General features: G+C 41.6%; 1 protein-coding gene across 1 annotated transcript; it reads right to left on the bottom strand.

The window, feature by feature from the left end:
- Nucleotides 1-1,270: 1,270 nt before the first annotated feature.
- Nucleotides 1,271-11,578, bottom strand: tmem63a (transmembrane protein 63A). The gene is made up of 23 exons (XM_035618143.2): nucleotides 11,289-11,578; nucleotides 9,549-9,736; nucleotides 9,254-9,333; nucleotides 9,079-9,157; nucleotides 8,709-8,746; nucleotides 8,322-8,464; nucleotides 7,943-7,994; nucleotides 7,717-7,825; nucleotides 7,409-7,479; nucleotides 7,180-7,260; nucleotides 6,527-6,644; nucleotides 6,290-6,423; nucleotides 5,742-5,885; nucleotides 5,162-5,315; nucleotides 4,964-5,070; nucleotides 4,763-4,849; nucleotides 4,406-4,471; nucleotides 4,057-4,219; nucleotides 3,582-3,687; nucleotides 3,235-3,402; nucleotides 2,963-3,078; nucleotides 2,819-2,869; nucleotides 1,271-2,406 (listed from the first exon to the last, which is right to left on the bottom strand). The coding sequence occupies exons 1-23, from the start codon at nucleotides 11,551-11,553 to the stop codon at nucleotides 2,266-2,268; spliced, it is 2,661 nt and encodes an 886-aa protein (XP_035474036.2). The 5' UTR covers nucleotides 11,554-11,578; the 3' UTR covers nucleotides 1,271-2,265.
- Between the last annotated feature and the right edge of the window lie 5,008 nt (nucleotides 11,579-16,586).

Below are 16,586 nucleotides of genomic sequence, written 5' to 3'. Positions count from 1 at the left end.
TTGTCGAGGTACAGCCTTTTCTTTTCAAATCTGTCTTGAATTCTCTTTGCATGGGAGTCATGCAGTGTATGTTTTTGTGATTTTTCATCAAGGAATGGGGCTATGCTGTGAGTTTTACTGTCACTTCCAGCCTATTGGAGATTGGCTAACACTGAAAATAATGTCTGTATTGCCTAATCTCTCTCTCTCTCTCTCTCTCTCTCTCTCTCTCTCATTTCATTTGTAGAGGACCGTGATGTTCTCTGGTGAATCTTAATAAACATTGTGTTTTAAAAATCAAAATCAAATCTCTCTCTCTCTCTCTCTCACACACACACACACACACACACACACACACACACACACACACACACACACACACACACACACACACACACACACACACACACACACACACACACACACACACACACACACACACACACACACACACACACACACACACACACACACACACACAATGAAATTATACTTGAGAAAGAGTAAACAAGTTATGTACAGTCGGGGTAAAGTACAGTCAGTAACTTTTTTTTAGTGCACTAAGATGACACAAAATGTGTATAATGCAAAAAAAAAGTGAAAGCAATTGCTTAGCAGAGACTGTTAATGTGTAGTGTGCACATTCATATGGTAAATAATGAAACCTAAGAGAAGTGTGTCAGATGCTTGAGCCAGGAAGTGCCCATTTACTGTTAAGCTATTAAAAACCACTCCAGCAGCTGCTCGTCCTGATTTTTTGTTCAGTTCAAGAACCATTGTCAGGCTCTGTTTGAGAGCCCTTAATCTCACCCAGTAGCCAAAAACCCTTCTTTTCACCTAGATATGTTGTTAGCTTAGCACTTCATTAACCATATTTAAGCCAGAAAACCCTCTTAAATGACAACAGAGGTCTTTCTCAGCTGAGGCAGGTACCGTGGTGAGAAAGGGGAAAAGGGCAGGCAGAAAAGAGGAAGCAAAGGGGAACCGAACGGGAGACAATAGTGAAAGATCAGGTGAGGAGGTGGAGCGACTAGAACTGTCGCCCTCTAAAACGTCTCATACCAATGCCAGAATAGGTTAGAAATCCTCAATGCAACACTTTGCATTTGTCTTCCTCCACTGCTCTATGAATAGTTCAAGAGTTAAGACACCGCAGCGCAGCTCAACAGCGCCCCCAAATGACAAGAGGCACGTAGAACACTACACTTGTTCCTCTTGATTGCATTTTATAAACATTACAGAAGTTGTTGTTTTTTTTAAACAATAATAAAGAAACAATCCAACACTAAGCTTTGCTTGAAGGGTTTAATTCTTTGTTAAATTGCAAATTTTAAAAAAGCTGAAAAAACATGATTTCAAAGTTATTTAAATACAAATAAAAGTTGACCTGAAATGAAGAAAAATAATTTCTTCATATTGATACAGCATAATTTCATTTTCGTACCTTGACCAACAACACAGATAACCCCTCTAACCATAGCCATGTATAGCTTACACAATTAACAGTTTTTGGTTGCAAAACTAGCAATACTGATACAAACATTTGTTCTGTTAACTTATTGCAGAAGTCAAAATATTTAGCTAGTGTCACTAGACACACATACAGACCTCCCTTGATACAAAAAGTGCAAAATTAACATTAGACAATAAATAATTCCCTTGGCAGGCTATGTCCTCTTGGGTCAAAAAGGACTGGAGAAGTCTGGAGAAAAACTGAAGGCTCGGATTGTCCACCTCTTTGGCATGATTGGTGGAGGCTTGAATATCTAGTTGAGTTCATAGTTCACTTCTTACTAATGTGCAATAAATGAATTTCAATATTCTTTCAATAAACATTACTGATTGTGTGAAATGGCACGTTTTGGTTAAACGTTCCTTGGTGACTTATGAAAGAGAGAGGTGTTAGACAGAAACATACAACAAGTAATTTTCTGACAAACATGATTAAGAGAGACGGCTTGGCCGGTTTCACATGGAGGTGTGCGAAATGCTAGTCATGGTAAGTCAAATTCGACAAACTGTCCACCCTGATACTTTTAACTCATTTTTATAAACAGAAAGTAAAGAAGTTGGACTAGTGTGGGGCGGCATAGTGCAGGTCTTTAGACTTCAGAGCTCTTTCTCCTCTTGAACCATCGGGAGATTTTCTCAATGAGCCGGGTGGTTTCAGGTTGAAGTGAATTCAAACTCTTCACTTCAGTACTGAAATCATTGTTAAAGAAGCAGATTTACACTCAGGCGTTAAAAAAAGGAATTCTGACTCTGAGGCGTTGAAATACTCTGGATTCAGCTGTCTGACATGCTTCCCTCCACTGGACTGAAGCTGCCGGCCAGACTGCCATCTGTCGCGCCATAAAACTGATCAGGTTTGGACCCCTGTGTGGTGCTGGCACGTGATTTGGGATTAAGCACTCTGGGAAGGTAGACCTGTAGTTATACAACAAAAAGGACAGAGATGTGGAGCTGAAGAAAGGTGAAATCTCTTCAAATGTCTTTAAGAAGACTTTAAGGAATTCTGTTCTGTTGATTCTTTATTTTAGATATTTATTTCTCTATCTAAGATATTAATTATTTATTTTATTGGTTTTTATTTTTGCTGCGCACTGAGACCTCAGTCTTGACAATTCCGTTCTTTCGTGTACATGTTTGGAATGAAGATAAAAAACCTTGTACCTCAATTGTACAATTACCTTATTTGTTGTACTGTAGTTATTTCTATGACTAAGGTAAATAATTATTGCTTTCATAATGAATACAAGTATGAATTAATATACTGCAAATTTAAGTATGTCTGAGTTATATTCATGCCGTGGAATATGTAATAGAGCAAGTTAAGTACCTCTGCGTCTTCTTCCATTTCCTCTGCAGGATCCTCGTCCTCCTCTTTTACCTGCAATACAACACAAACATCACGGGGGCTCGCTCGGTCTGAGGGATGGCAAAAAGATGTGTCTGACATATGCAGGTACGAGGAAATGCTCACTGCATAGTTGTGTGGGCTGAGGTATTTGAAATGCCCGAAGCAGGTGTAGCTGAGGCAGATGAAGACAGTGATGCACAGGACCACCAGGGTGAAAAGAGATGTGGGGGCCCAGAAACCTGAAACACGACACAGGCACATGCCACAAAGAGTGAGGTGAAGATTTTTTTTCATCATGTCGCAGCATGCCACAGAATATCCACACATACTTTAATTATAGTGACTATGCTGACCTTAACTTTTTTTTTCAAGTTAAGCCAACGCTGGTTTCTTACCTGTTCTGAGGACGGAAAAAAAATAGAGCCATATTAGGCAGATGATGGGTGCAGCCAGAGCTTGATTGACAGCTTCCAGGTGGACCTGACGGTCGAGGCGGGTGGGCAGGTAGGCAAAGTGCAGGTTGTGTTTGTCCACCAGGTGCTTCAGCAGCATGTACAGGAGACCTGATAGAGTAAGACACACACAAACACACACACACAACACAGTGACTAGACTTATGGTCTTATGCATAGACGTGTCAAAAGGACATTGAGGTCTCTGGCAAAGTCTGATCAATCCACACGAGGGAATGTTTTGAGTGTGTTGGAGAGCGTGTTTGTGTACAGACCCGCTAACTACTCACCGAAAGGCATGATGACGGGACAAGTGATGCTGTAAGCCATAATGACAGTGAACACACAGAGGGTCCAGCCATACATGGCTCCGTACTCAAATTCGTAGGCCTGGTTCTGTAAGCAGAGTTCGAGTAACTTAGAAATGTTTAAATGACAGTTAACAGTGTTGAAACTACATTTCATCACTGTTGTTCATCTTTTCATTGACTTGAGTTTTCAGGAAAAGAAAACATTGTCTAGTTAAAATAATAATAATAATTATTATAATAATTATTTATGTAACACCTGACCAAAGATTTCCCCTACATAGCAAAGCATATTCTGAATATATGGTAGCCATTTATATTATAATTAAGTTACAGTTAAGAAGTACAATCAATTATGTTCAAAACATACAATGTCATTTTTTTTCATTTTCACAAAGGCAGCATGATCCTGGGCTCTGGTGTAGCATTTCCTTTTTTGGACAATGCCATTACGAACCTGTTTGACATATTTCCTTTCTGCAGCAGAACGTGCACATGCCAAACGAATGATGTACAGCAGTAACCCTGGCAACCGCAGCAACTCCATCCCGGAGCCCACCAGGGCCGCTGCGATCACGTAGTTGACAAAAAATGCCCCTTGGTCAGGTAAGAACACACACCTCGTGTGAGGAAGGAAAAGAAAACACACAGATTAAAGTAGAACCTTTTAAAGAAAAGGATAACATTTCAAAAAATAAAATTACATCTGCAAATGATGAAAACCAACAGGCCACATGCAAGAAGATTTTTTTCCCCCCACACATTTTAAAAAGCTTTTAGAAAAACAGAAGAGAGGGATTACTTACTCAAACCTCAGTTTCCCGCCTGAGAGAAACTCATTATCGAACAGCCAGCGGAAAAACACTGCAAGACTGAAGAGGGGAGAAAAAATTGTAAAACGTTCCTCCTCAATCCAACTCCATGAAAATTAGACAGACAACTGATATTCACTGTAGCATTTTAGCACATACTGTATCAACGTGTCATCTGCGATTCAACTCTAAAGCCTCCTCACTCACGCCTTGTGTGTAAGCTCCCTGTTTGTAACTGTGTTTAACCTACACTAACTGCTAAATTTGGAATTATTAATGCAAATAGGAAATCAACATGGGTGCTTGGAACAGTTGCTAATGTAAACTGATGATAAGTGAAGTACAAAGTACCTGGTGAGTCCTAGCGAGGGGAGGATAAGCACCATGAAGAGCAGGAAGAAGTAGAGCTTACGCATCATGCTCAGCTGCTCACTGGACCTGAAAGACAGAGGACACTGGGTAAAAACATTTTCCTTGAAACTAACAGGAACCAAATCACTGCATTGCCTCTCTCTCTCTCTCTCTCTTTGTGTGTCTGTGTGTGTGTGGTACCTGCTCCAGTGTGCTTCTCCTAGCGTAGAATAGTAGACCAATGTAGGTAGTAATGCAGAGAAGGTCCAGAGCAGGAGAGTGGGGAAGAACTGACTGATAATGGGGCTCTGAGGTGCAAAACAAAACAAACTGTAGAAGATTCTCCCATATTTTTTATAAGCAATCTTGTGTGTGTGTGTGTCTGTGTGTGAGTCTCACGTTGAGAAAGTGGATGGGCTGGGTCACACGGAACTTGTCCATGGTGTTGATAATGATGGTGGGAGTCGTGAGGAAGGTCAGCAGGAAGAAGAGTAAGAAGTTGAGCATCACGTAACGCATGAACCAGGGAAAACCCCGCACAGACAGATTTTCCCTGCATGACAAAACGGGATAATAGGGAAAACGGTTACACACATGGAGGCAGCACAAAGTAGAGAAAACGTAACAGTGTGGGGGCACACTCTCATTCTTCTGTCTACTCCTCTTCACCAGGCAACTAAATCACAAAGATTTATCAGCATATATTTAGCTAAAGATGAAACATTTTGCAGATGACATTATTACAGGGCATTAGCAGATTATGTGGAATTCTCAAGGACATTAAGCAGGCTTTAATTGGAATCATTAGCTTGGTTATGAGAATTTTGTAAAATAATAACACTATATTATTCCTCTAAAAATCGCCGAATGATAATATTGAATAATTGTACATCCCTACTGGCACCAGTATTATAATTTACAGGTCACATGATCTACACGGAGCACATATTGTGTGAGAGGTGGGTGTCTCGGACCTTACCAGTACACATTTTTGGGATGAGGTGCGAAGCTGACACTCCACCTGTTCACTTTCAGAGCTGCACTCTTGGACGAGAGCTGGGGCTCCTTCCCGCAGCAGCAGCTTTTGCCGCCACACTCAAGGGCGTTGAAGTCTTTCAGAATGCTGAGGTGAGTAAATGGCAGCAGTTAGTGATACACATAACCAGCTTTTGACATTAACAGGAGTTGACAAAAGCAAAGGTCTGTTTCCAATAAAAAGTCATGTGAAGACAGTAAAAGTGAGGGGAAACGGTCCTGATCAGGCCAGAGGAATGGCACAGTCTGCCCCCATAGTGTTACTGCTTTCAACCCTGCAAAAAAAACATGACTGCAGAGAACATTTGCACAGACTGTTTCCCAAACAATCACTTCTTGCCACGACAGCAATGTAGCAAAATGGAAACTAGTAAAGAAGAAAACCCTTATATATCAATTGAAGTTAGTATTGGTTGCATTACTGTTGGACATCGGATATTACAGATGTTACTGCTGTAAATACAAACACAAGCACTGACAAGAGTTACTTACAACTTGGCCATAGCCTCGTTCTGCAGGGTCACAAAGGCCATCCCCAGGGGGCGCTGTGGCACCAGTTCTACCTGCTTCCTCACCTCTCTCAGCAGGTCTGTTTCCTTGGTACTGTAGTATGCTATGGCATCAACCTGATGAAACAGACATAACAGAGTCAATGTTTATCAGCTTAAATCCTTCCTGTGAAAAAGTCCACATGCATCCAGAGAGTCAGCAAAATTAATTTCATCTCACCTTCTCAGAGTTGCCGCAGCAACACAAGTGCCCACACAAACGGGGGTTAATCAACTCAGGTTGTCCCGTTCTCTCTAAGACACGCTCGTAGTAGCGCAGGTTTTTTCCAGCTTGAATCCTGGGGTGAAAAAGCAAACGTATACAACTTGCATTAATTCTGTAAAAATAAAGCTTCAATGCTTTAAACACATGCTTCTAAATTTAGAATATGCTTCTCACGTTGGTTCTTGCAACATCCCCATTGTAGATATGCAAACAACATATGAAACCATTTAAAATATCAAACAGTCACCGTAAGGCTGAACATACAGTAAAGTTATGCCCCATAAAACACAATGATGAACTTTAAGAGTCTATAAAAGCTCAGAAGAGTTTCTGGTATAGGTGACAATTCTCTCTCTGGGTTTGTAGCTACAAGCCACCGATTTCACATTGAACAAATGTTGGATTCACCATCAAAATTAACACTATTCATGAGAAACTTTAGAGGACGATGAATCCTGTAGCACAAACCAGAAAAACAATAGGCAATAGGCAATAAGCCAGTATGACTTTGAGGCCTGTTCAAGTGCACATGCTGACATGTACTCACGGCCATAGAGGACAAGAGTCACATGATTTTCTTATTTATTTAGTTACGTCTGATTTCCTACCTTTCCTTATCAAGCTGCATGAGCTTGGCCACATCAAAGCCCACGGTCACAGCACACACTTGACAAGTTGGGTATGCCTCTCTGTACAAAAACAGAACTGACAATAAGGAGTGGAGCTATAATGCTATAATGCTCCTGTTTATGGTGACATACAAGCGTGACTCGTCAAGACTGAGAGTCAACTGTATACAAGATGGAGACGGTGGATGTATTTGTTCAGTACACTCACTTGAAATGGACCCTAACAGATTCTTCTGTTGCTGTTTTAGGAACCGAACACACAAACAAGCTGTTTCTGGCCTACAAAGAGAAAGGCAGAATGACAGTCAGTCAAATTCCCTCACATGTCGGTGACATTTGGTTAATGTGATACACTTTAATCTGTTATGGCTTTCATGTCATTTCCTCATAGACAGTTGCAATGCACTGTAAATAAATAGAAAAAAAGTCAAACAAGTAATGAGGACTAATGAGAACATCCAGACCAATAACATCAGACAAATCATACAGTCTAGTGCTAAGTGGTCAAAGACTCGCCGTCTCTCTGCTTATGCCTTTTATCTGTGTAGTGTGACGTCGCAGCACAATGACTGTCAGGATCAGGTAGAGAACGGCAAATACTGTGTGCAGCCAGAGCAGGTTGTTTCTAGAAGCGAAAAGAAGACACCAAGAAACATTTTTTTATGACCAAACTCCTGTGCGATACAATCTTTTACTCAAATATACCTGCAAAAAAAATGTCATACACTTTTACAGTAGTTACCCCTTTTGAAGATTCCCAATCGTTGTCCTTCCAAAATCCTTGGCCTCATTTCCTGAAACACATAAACAACAGAAGGAATTTAATAAAAAAATACAGGCAACCTAAGCCAGGGTTCAGTCAAATTGACCTACAAATTAAAAAAAAACACAATCTATAGACAAGCCACTGATTATGGAGTTCCTCAGTTTGATTACTTGAGCCACGTTTAAAGCAACCATAAAACATACATTAAATGCAAAAGCTGAATCAATAAAAAAAAACGTGAAATAAAACAGCCTCGAAAATGTGAAAGGGAAGTCTAATCTTAGCCATGAACAGACAACGGGTGTTATGATCAGTGTACACAATAATCAGAGACAGAGTGTAACGTCGAACCCACCCAGCAGGTCTCCGCTCAGGTTCACAGGCAGAATGACTGACAGGGAGGCGACAGTCATGATAACCAGCAAGACGATAAGATGGCGCTGAAAGGACAGGTAGTGGACAGCGTCCATGCCGCATTTGGCTTTCATTTTTTCATCACTGATGCACACACACACACACACACACACACACACACACACACACACACACACACACACACACACACACACACACACACACACACACACACACACACACACACACACACACACACACACACACACACACACACACACACACACACACACACACACACACACACACACACACACACACACACACAGATTAGAGGAAACCAACCCAAATACCAGCCAAAGACTCATCAAACCACAGAGTCACTCACTTCAACCTGATGACGTAAGGCAGCCAAGAGCAGAATCCCTAAAGACAAAGACAGAAAGAGAGATATTCTGATTACACTAAGGTACAATACAATTCATATTCAATTCAATTCAAGTATTCCTTGGTTGGTTCTTCTTGGTCTTACCTAAAGCATACTGAGACTATAACCATACAGTAGGATGTCATGTCATTGATCTTTAAGTGTAGCTATGTGTGGGTCAAAATGATTACTAGAGAACAGTTGACTGAAACAATCTTTAAACAGCAGGGTTGGTTTTGTCACGACTCAACTCAATCATTTCTACTTGAATGTTATACTTTATGAGTATTAATTTTGGCGCTAAAACCAAAAAATATTTTCTTTTACAAACCTGTTCATACTCAAAGTCATCATCAGTGGACACAATGGATGACATGTGACCATAGCGACGGTGTGTTGCCTCGGTGAACCTGAAACACAAAGTTCAGTGTCAACGTTACACTTGTTCAGGTCAACATGTTTACCACATGTACCTGAAGCCTCAGTTTGTCAGGTTGTTAACTTACTCATCCTGGTCTGCAACCAGAGCTATACGCCCATAGTCCCAAAACTTCCTCCTGATAATAGAGAAGATGACCAGCAACACCTTTGGGTGACAAAGAAAAGTCCTTATAGCTCAGCGTTGCCTGGTGGAAAGAACTTTCTTGGGCAAAGAGATATTTATTGAGAAAAATAAAGAAAATGTTATTCCTCTAAAAGCAAGACTGACAGAAGTACAGATAACTGGTGTCACGGGATTTTTACTTCTACACTAATTCTATCTGAATCACATCAGAGGTAAACAGACAAGAAGACACATACCAGGAAGACACTAAAGTCAAGCAGTAGCACAACTGGCACTCCTCCAAAGGGGACTCCACTGAGTACAGTATTGTGTGTCGAGCTGAAGCAGGTACTATTGTCCGGGAAGCCAGAGGGCGTGGTGCCGTTTGGGACAAACCACAGGGATGACATCGCTGGAACCGGAACCAGCGAGTTGTCTGCAGAGACTGACAGAAGGAGATGTTGACTAATTCACTTCCCAGAGCCAAAACTGGTCCCACGGTGTTGACAATGATTTAATCTGCTGTTTATTTTTAGGGCAGCACAGGGCGGTGTAGTGGTTTGCACTGTCGCCTCACAGCCAGAAGTTTCTTGATTTGTATCCTGTTTCAGAGCATCCAGGGCCCTTCCTGTGTGGAGTTGGCATATTACTCTGATACATGATATATGTAGAGCTGCAACAGTTAATGGATTAATAATCGACTACTAAATTAATCAGCAACTATTTTGATAATCGATTAATCGGTACAAGTCAAAATTCTCTGATTTCAGATTCTTAAATTTGAATAGTGTCTGGTTCCTTTGCTGCTCTATGACAGTAAACTGAATATCTCCGGTGTGTGGATTAAAACAAAAAACATCATCTTGAGGTTTTGGGAAACACGATCAACATTTTTCACCATTTCATGGACCAAACAACTAATCGATTAATCAAAAATAAATATCGACAGATTAATCGATGATGAAAATAATCGTTAGTTGCAGCCTTAGACATATGATGAGTTACTGTCTACGTGTTTTGTCAAAGAAAATAATGTGGAGAGTAAAAAGTCAAATATCTGCCCCGGCAGGAGAAGAAGTACAAAGTACCATGAAACCAAAGTTCTCAAGTAAAGTACAGGTACTTATAAATAAGAAAAGTGTTTGATTACAGTGCTTGATAAAAAAACAACAAGGTATTTAGTCACATTACACCACTGCATTGAGTAGCTACAGTACACTCTGAAAGATCTGCTGCAGCAGCAGCAGCATTAGGCCTGTGGGTTTTAATTTTTTCCCATGATTGAAGGAAGAATCTGGGGGTTTAGTCACGCTGAGGCATGACTGGAATAAAGCAAAGATAGGAACAACAGTAAGAGACTGCGGTTTCAGCACTGGAGTCCGTGTCAAATCCCGCTCGCCACGATCAAGATCGAAGTGTCCTCCCCTTGAATTGATGGACCTCGCTCGCGGAGTCACGAGAACCCAGTTGTGAGTTCTGATGTTGGTTAAAGCCACTGCCTCCCCCCCCCCCCCCCCCCCCCCCCCCCAAAAAAAAAACAAACTTAAAAGAGAGCAGAGAAATAATGTTATCGTTCCACTTTTGAGTGCAGGCATTTCTCTCAGAGTGACACCTCTTCGTCTTATGTGACATTGAACCGACGGTGACGAGCGGCCGCTGGCTGCGTTGTCGTGGCGTCACTTCACGTACCGAGCCGAAAGTTTTTACAAACGCGTAAGTTGAATCAAACGGGGCTTACTAAAGCGACACTGGGCGGCTGCCGCCCGCAAAAGTGACAGGAAAGTTGAGCTGACGCTAATGAGGTTTGCTTTACCTTCGAGTAACGAAAGATACATATGTCAACACCCGCCACACGAACCCCATTAACTTGTCGCGAGAGCGCGCGACTCGTGTTCCCAGGCCGCCTCGCAAAGTTGTTTACCGTGTACACAATCCTACCCGGACGCGTGTCTTATATATATAAAAATGTAGATAACTTCTGTCTATACTGTAAATACCTGAGATATGAAGAACTCCTCGGCTCTGCTTCCCGTCCCCTTCAACTACCGCGTCTGCGCAGGCGCACTCGTGCTCCGGGTTCCACTCGCTCGCTCCTCCTGAGCGCCCACAGAGAGAGACTTCGAACAGGAGCCTCCCTCTGTTCACCCTGGACACGTTCCACTCGTGTCTGAGTGGCAGACGGGAGCAGTGTCCACTGCCGGGAGCTGAACACAGGCAGGGAAAGAAACACTGACGAATGTTGAGGGAGTCGTTCGCACACATGAAGTGGAGGAGGCAGGGACATGAAGTGGTGAAGGGGGGAAGTGGAACTCTTCACCCCGTGAGGACCCCACCACTGGGGGGAGGTCCTTGAGAGAAACTGCAATATAAATGTTTGATTTAGGTTGGCCTGTCACGATAATTACATTATGGACTGATCGTATGGTACATGAATATGAAATCAATAATTTGTATGGACCTCAATAACAGCCATGTGTGTTTGTCGACATAAGAATAAATGTCAGCAACAGTCCAGCAAAGTCTCGCCGCTTCTGTCCTCTCATCTGTTCGTGTCGTATGACTATTAAGTCACCGGTTTGGTCTATAAAATGTCAGAAAATATGGATTTTCCTAGTATTTTTCTAAAAGGCACCATGTCTTCAACTTTCATGCTAAACACAAGGTCTAAACTCTGGATTACATTTCTCTCAGCCGCGACACAAGTCGTGTAAGACCAATATACCGCGAGCTCACATGATTCAGTATTTAAAAAATGGTCTTAAAAGGACAATAATATTGTTTATCGCAATAATTTCTCGGACAATATATCGTGCAACAAAAATTTGTTATCGTGACAGGCCTAGATTTAGGGGGTGACACTAGTGGTATCAAAATCTTTTTTCCGAGTGCCACTGACACTGAAACCTCCAGGTTCTGCTCCAGAAGTTAAAGAGGAACTAGACAGCATTTTGGTTCAAACTTGCCTATATGATCTTATATTGGTCCCCTATTAGCCTCGCTATCACCGTGTCATTCTCTGAGGTCACCAGGGACACGGAAAATGACAACTCTATTTACGGCATAAAGGAACTGTCATCCATTGCATAACCAACACAAGGAAGAAAATAACGTTTTCTCTGTATCTACCCCCCAATGAGGGAAATGGCAGATGGTGGAACAGCCGAATTGACAACATAACTCAACCTCTCATGAGATAAAGAATTCTGTTGAAGGAGGAAACAGGTGAAGAAGGAGAGTGACAGAAAAAAAAGAGACAAAACAATAGAGCGAACCTCAGACTGGCATCCACTCCATGGAGAGAGACTTGAGAGGCTTGTTTTCTTTCTACTAGATCAGAAAGTAACAATCATACTACCACACGTTTAACTCAAGGTTATTTGTTCTGCATTACAAGTCACGCCTTTGTTTGTAACCACACTAATGAATGCAGAACATACTGTGCTTTTCTCCACTGTATGTCATGTGACCGACCGGCTTCAAGATTTTAGATAAGAGCAATAGTCATCTAAAATGATCCACAGTCATTGTCCATTCAATATTTATGATTTTTTGGAAACCATCCTATACAAATGTAATTTTCCACATAGACTACGTACAGTGTTAATATTTGATTTGTAACTACCATTGGTAGTTTCTGATATATTCATGTCACACGCTGATGAAAACTTTTTTTCCCCCCACTTGTGGCCAATTTTGATTACAGTTTAAAAGGTGGGTAACCTTTTTCCTATCAAGGGCCATTTCCGTTTTCCTTTGAGGGCCATACTAAACATATATCAGACTAACCTCTATAATTCAACAGCGGGAAGTGCTTCTCTTTGGGGAGGTTTGTGGTGTCAGATGGTAGTGATGATGATGATGATGATGATGATGATACTCAGAGCGGGTTCCAGGTTTGGTCAGCCGAAAGGCTTGAATGGAAATATCCTCAGGAGTTGCGCATAGTTTGTATAGAGCTAGAGCAAAGGGAGGTTGTTGTACCTACTGTATGTTTGAGTTTGTCCTTACTTTGCAGTCAGGCACTGGTTCCATAATCAACAGCTGAACAAATAGTTGCTTTTTGTTTAAGTTTACTTTTGCACACACGCACCAGCATATTCAGATGTCATAGCAGGCTTTTGTCTTCGGAAAGAAATACTCGGAAATGTTGGAAACGGTTTGTTACGTTGCACTTGTCACAGCTTTAATTTCACTTGGAATGATTTCACATTTGAAAGCGGAGCGTTAAAAAATATCTCCGCAGTAAGGATTGCTGTGAAATTTTGTATGGACAATGATTTTTGTCCTTTTTGCAGATTCCACATGGGGGTCATTAGTGTGACACTGAGACCGATTGCTCCTTCGTGGGAAGTTACAGGTGTTTCAGCAAGAATCTTGATCAAGTGTCTTGAATGATCACGTATCATGATGTGCTGCTGGCATTTACTGCACTACGGCCACTGCTTACATTTGTTGAGATCATCTGCCTTGCACGCTGAAATACCCCTGTTGTGTATGCATTCTCAAGAGCAGAAAGCTGCCCAATGGTCGTCATCCCCATCTCGTCCTATCACATCCTGTTCTGCCAATTCTTCACAAAGTGTTACACGAGTCGGTTTGAGCAGGAAGCCGACACTTTCCGCCAGGATGTTAGGAATTACCCCCTGGGTCAAATCCCCAAGATGAGGATTGTGACTGGGTCTCATCTTCATTTGGCTCTGTAGGGATTCAACATACTGCTGTGGACGTAGAGAGCAACAGCATCATAGTCACTGTCGTTCGATCGACTGACTGACCAGAACCCACTCATGAGTTCCAGTCCTTTTATTTAAGTTAAGAGGAATTAAGGCTGTAGGGCGACAACATGAAGAGGCTGGTAGATATTTAACTTAACCAGCATAAACAACAAGGTGATTCACAAAAGTTAAAAAAAAGAACTGAAATATTCACAGCTGTAGCACAAAATGTAATGTCTTTAAAATGCCGTAATAATCTGCTTGAACAAACAAGCGGAGGGCAGTCTTTTTAATTCCCAGTTGTGTTAAAGCTGTAATTCAACACTGTGGATGAATTATCGGACAAGATCCGGATTTTCCCCCCCCTGAATGTTCAAAAACTGCTTCTCTCCTCTCAGATGCCCCTGCAGCTACAATCAGTACTTCTACTCTGTAATGACTGCATTACTATTCTGAATCATTATGTATCCCTGTGTCTCTGTTGTGCTTTAATATCTATTAAAATGTATGTGATGGTTAAGAATAAGGAATGTCTTTTCTTGGAGACGAGACCATTTCACACAAACGTAAGACAAGAAAGTCATTATTTTTTGAACATTTTGAAAAGAAACTTTTCCTTCATAAAAAAATTGAATAATACATTACAGTTTCTTTGTACCCCGTGAAGACAGAAAGTGACAGAGAAGTTTTGACTGATTATCCATTACCCTTAGGCCCATTGTATTTTCTCAAAAGAAGAGTCTCTCAACAGTTTTCTGCAAAAAGTAAACTGAAGATGACTCATAGTGTTGAGGAATGACGCAATTTATAGAAAATCCTTCTCTTGTTGAATTAGTTGAATTATGAAGAAAGTACACATTTTTTCCATGCTTTTGCTTTAAGAAAGAAAAGAAATATAGAAACTTTGGCATGTTGTGTAAGACAGTGCCATTAAAAGTCCAAATAATGGAAACATATTTCACATTTATGAAGAGCGAGCTCACAGACTCAAGTCCTCCTCCTGTTGCTGCAGACATTCCTCTCAAAGATCCCACCGAAGAGCTGCTACAGTATATAACAGGCTGCTTGTGACTTCTCTCGTCTAATCTGATCATTGCTGGTCAGTGCTGCGCTTCAAGAATTAGCATAACATGAGACACGGCAGAGAGAATATGGATCGTTCCACATTTCAGATGTCACAGCAGATGTTTCACTGTGGCTCGTAGGACACAGAGCATTGATAACCAACGTCACGGGCGCCCTATCAGATGTGCCAGTGGTCAAATTAACGAATCCAATGCAATTAGTCGTTCAATTTACTGTGAGATTCTGTGGTCGCTATGAGCATGTCTCTCTCTCTCTCTGGCTCCCTCTCTCGCTCTCTCTCTTTTCTCTGGTTTTCCATTATGGGATTTTCTGTTTATCTGTTGTGGCCTTGACTGTTCATTTCTGCTCCCCATGTCTTGCTGTGTGTATTTGTCTGTGTTTCTTGTCTCCGTGTGAAAGTGTGCACACAGTGATGTCCATGTTGTCAGTGTGTATACACCAACATCTATTCACTTGTGTGTGTGTGTGTGTGTGTGTGTGTGTGTGTGTGTGTGTGTGTGTGTGCAGTGACTGTTCATGCCTCACTGCGGGACGCGTTGATTAGCGCTCACTGCGGCTCAGCTCCCAGCTGTCCTTGCGACTGGCCGCTGATTGAAACCAATCAGGCTTGCGATGGCCCCATCGCGGTGACCCCTCACCCCTCCCACCCCCGGCCTAATCACCTGCTGATTGGCCCACGCAGGGACCCCTCCCGTTGGCACGGAAGGTTAATTTGACCGGCGGATGAAGGCTCCAGGAGGGAATAGGAACGTGCGCTGGGTGATATTGCATGGATATAGCCCACCTGTCAATCACAGCCACTTAAAGGGGAATAGCAAGGGAAACACTTACAACTAGGGAGGAAGAGGAGAGGAAGATGGGAAGGAAAGGAAAGAGGCAGCTCAGTTTTCCTGAGCATTTTGCTGTCTCCCCCAGCAACAAATACACAGTATAGACATTGTAGAAGTTGTCTGAAATAATCAAAACTGAGTAAACACAAATTTGCTTGTGGAAGAAGCTCTGGAAAAGTACATTATAAGATTAAAAAAATATTTATTTTGGTAAAACTACTGTTTCCAAGGTGAAGAATAAACTTTTGTCTTGTGTCTTTTCGTAGTATATATATATGGAAATCCTGCAGTCGATTTTATAAGGATACAAATATCATAACAAAACTATCATCAAAATTGTAATCTATGGAAAATATACCTTTGCAATAATATCACTGACATACAGTGATCTGTTTTTTCACAGACAACCCATAGTCATACACGCACATTTTCATTTTCTTTTCATTTCATAGCCAGTTATTACCTCCACCAAGGATATTTTATTTTTGCCCATGTCCATGTCTACGTTTACTCGTTTGTTTGTCAGCAGGAATACGCAAAAACTCCTAAACTGGTTTCCATGAAACTTGGTGGAAGGATGAGACACGAAAGAAGCCAAGAAAGACCCCATTCAATTTTGACTGATATCTATGAGTGTGTTCAATTTGGTGTAGCTTGACTGAAT

This window comes from Scophthalmus maximus, chromosome 18 (assembly GCF_022379125.1).
Source record: "Scophthalmus maximus strain ysfricsl-2021 chromosome 18, ASM2237912v1, whole genome shotgun sequence".
NCBI classification, from domain to species: Eukaryota; Metazoa; Chordata; class Actinopteri; order Pleuronectiformes; family Scophthalmidae; genus Scophthalmus; species Scophthalmus maximus.
Note: the sequence above shows the minus strand (reverse complement) of the source record. Positions and strands in the feature narration are given on the sequence as shown.

What these genes read in the sequence shown, in the direction of transcription:
- tmem63a (XM_035618143.2), bottom strand. Translation starts at nt 11,553, where the DNA reads ATGTGTGCGAACGACTCCCTCAACATTCGTCAGTGTTTCTTTCCCTGC. An exon ending in TCTGTTAGGGTCCATTTCAA is followed by an intron (nt 7,261 to 7,408) that starts GTGAGTGTACTG and finishes GTTTTTGTACAG; the next exon opens with AGAGGCATACCCAACTTGTC. An exon ending in TTTTTCCGTCCTCAGAACAG is followed by an intron (nt 3,079 to 3,234) that starts GTAAGAAACCAG and finishes GTCGTGTTTCAG; the next exon opens with GTTTCTGGGCCCCCACATCT.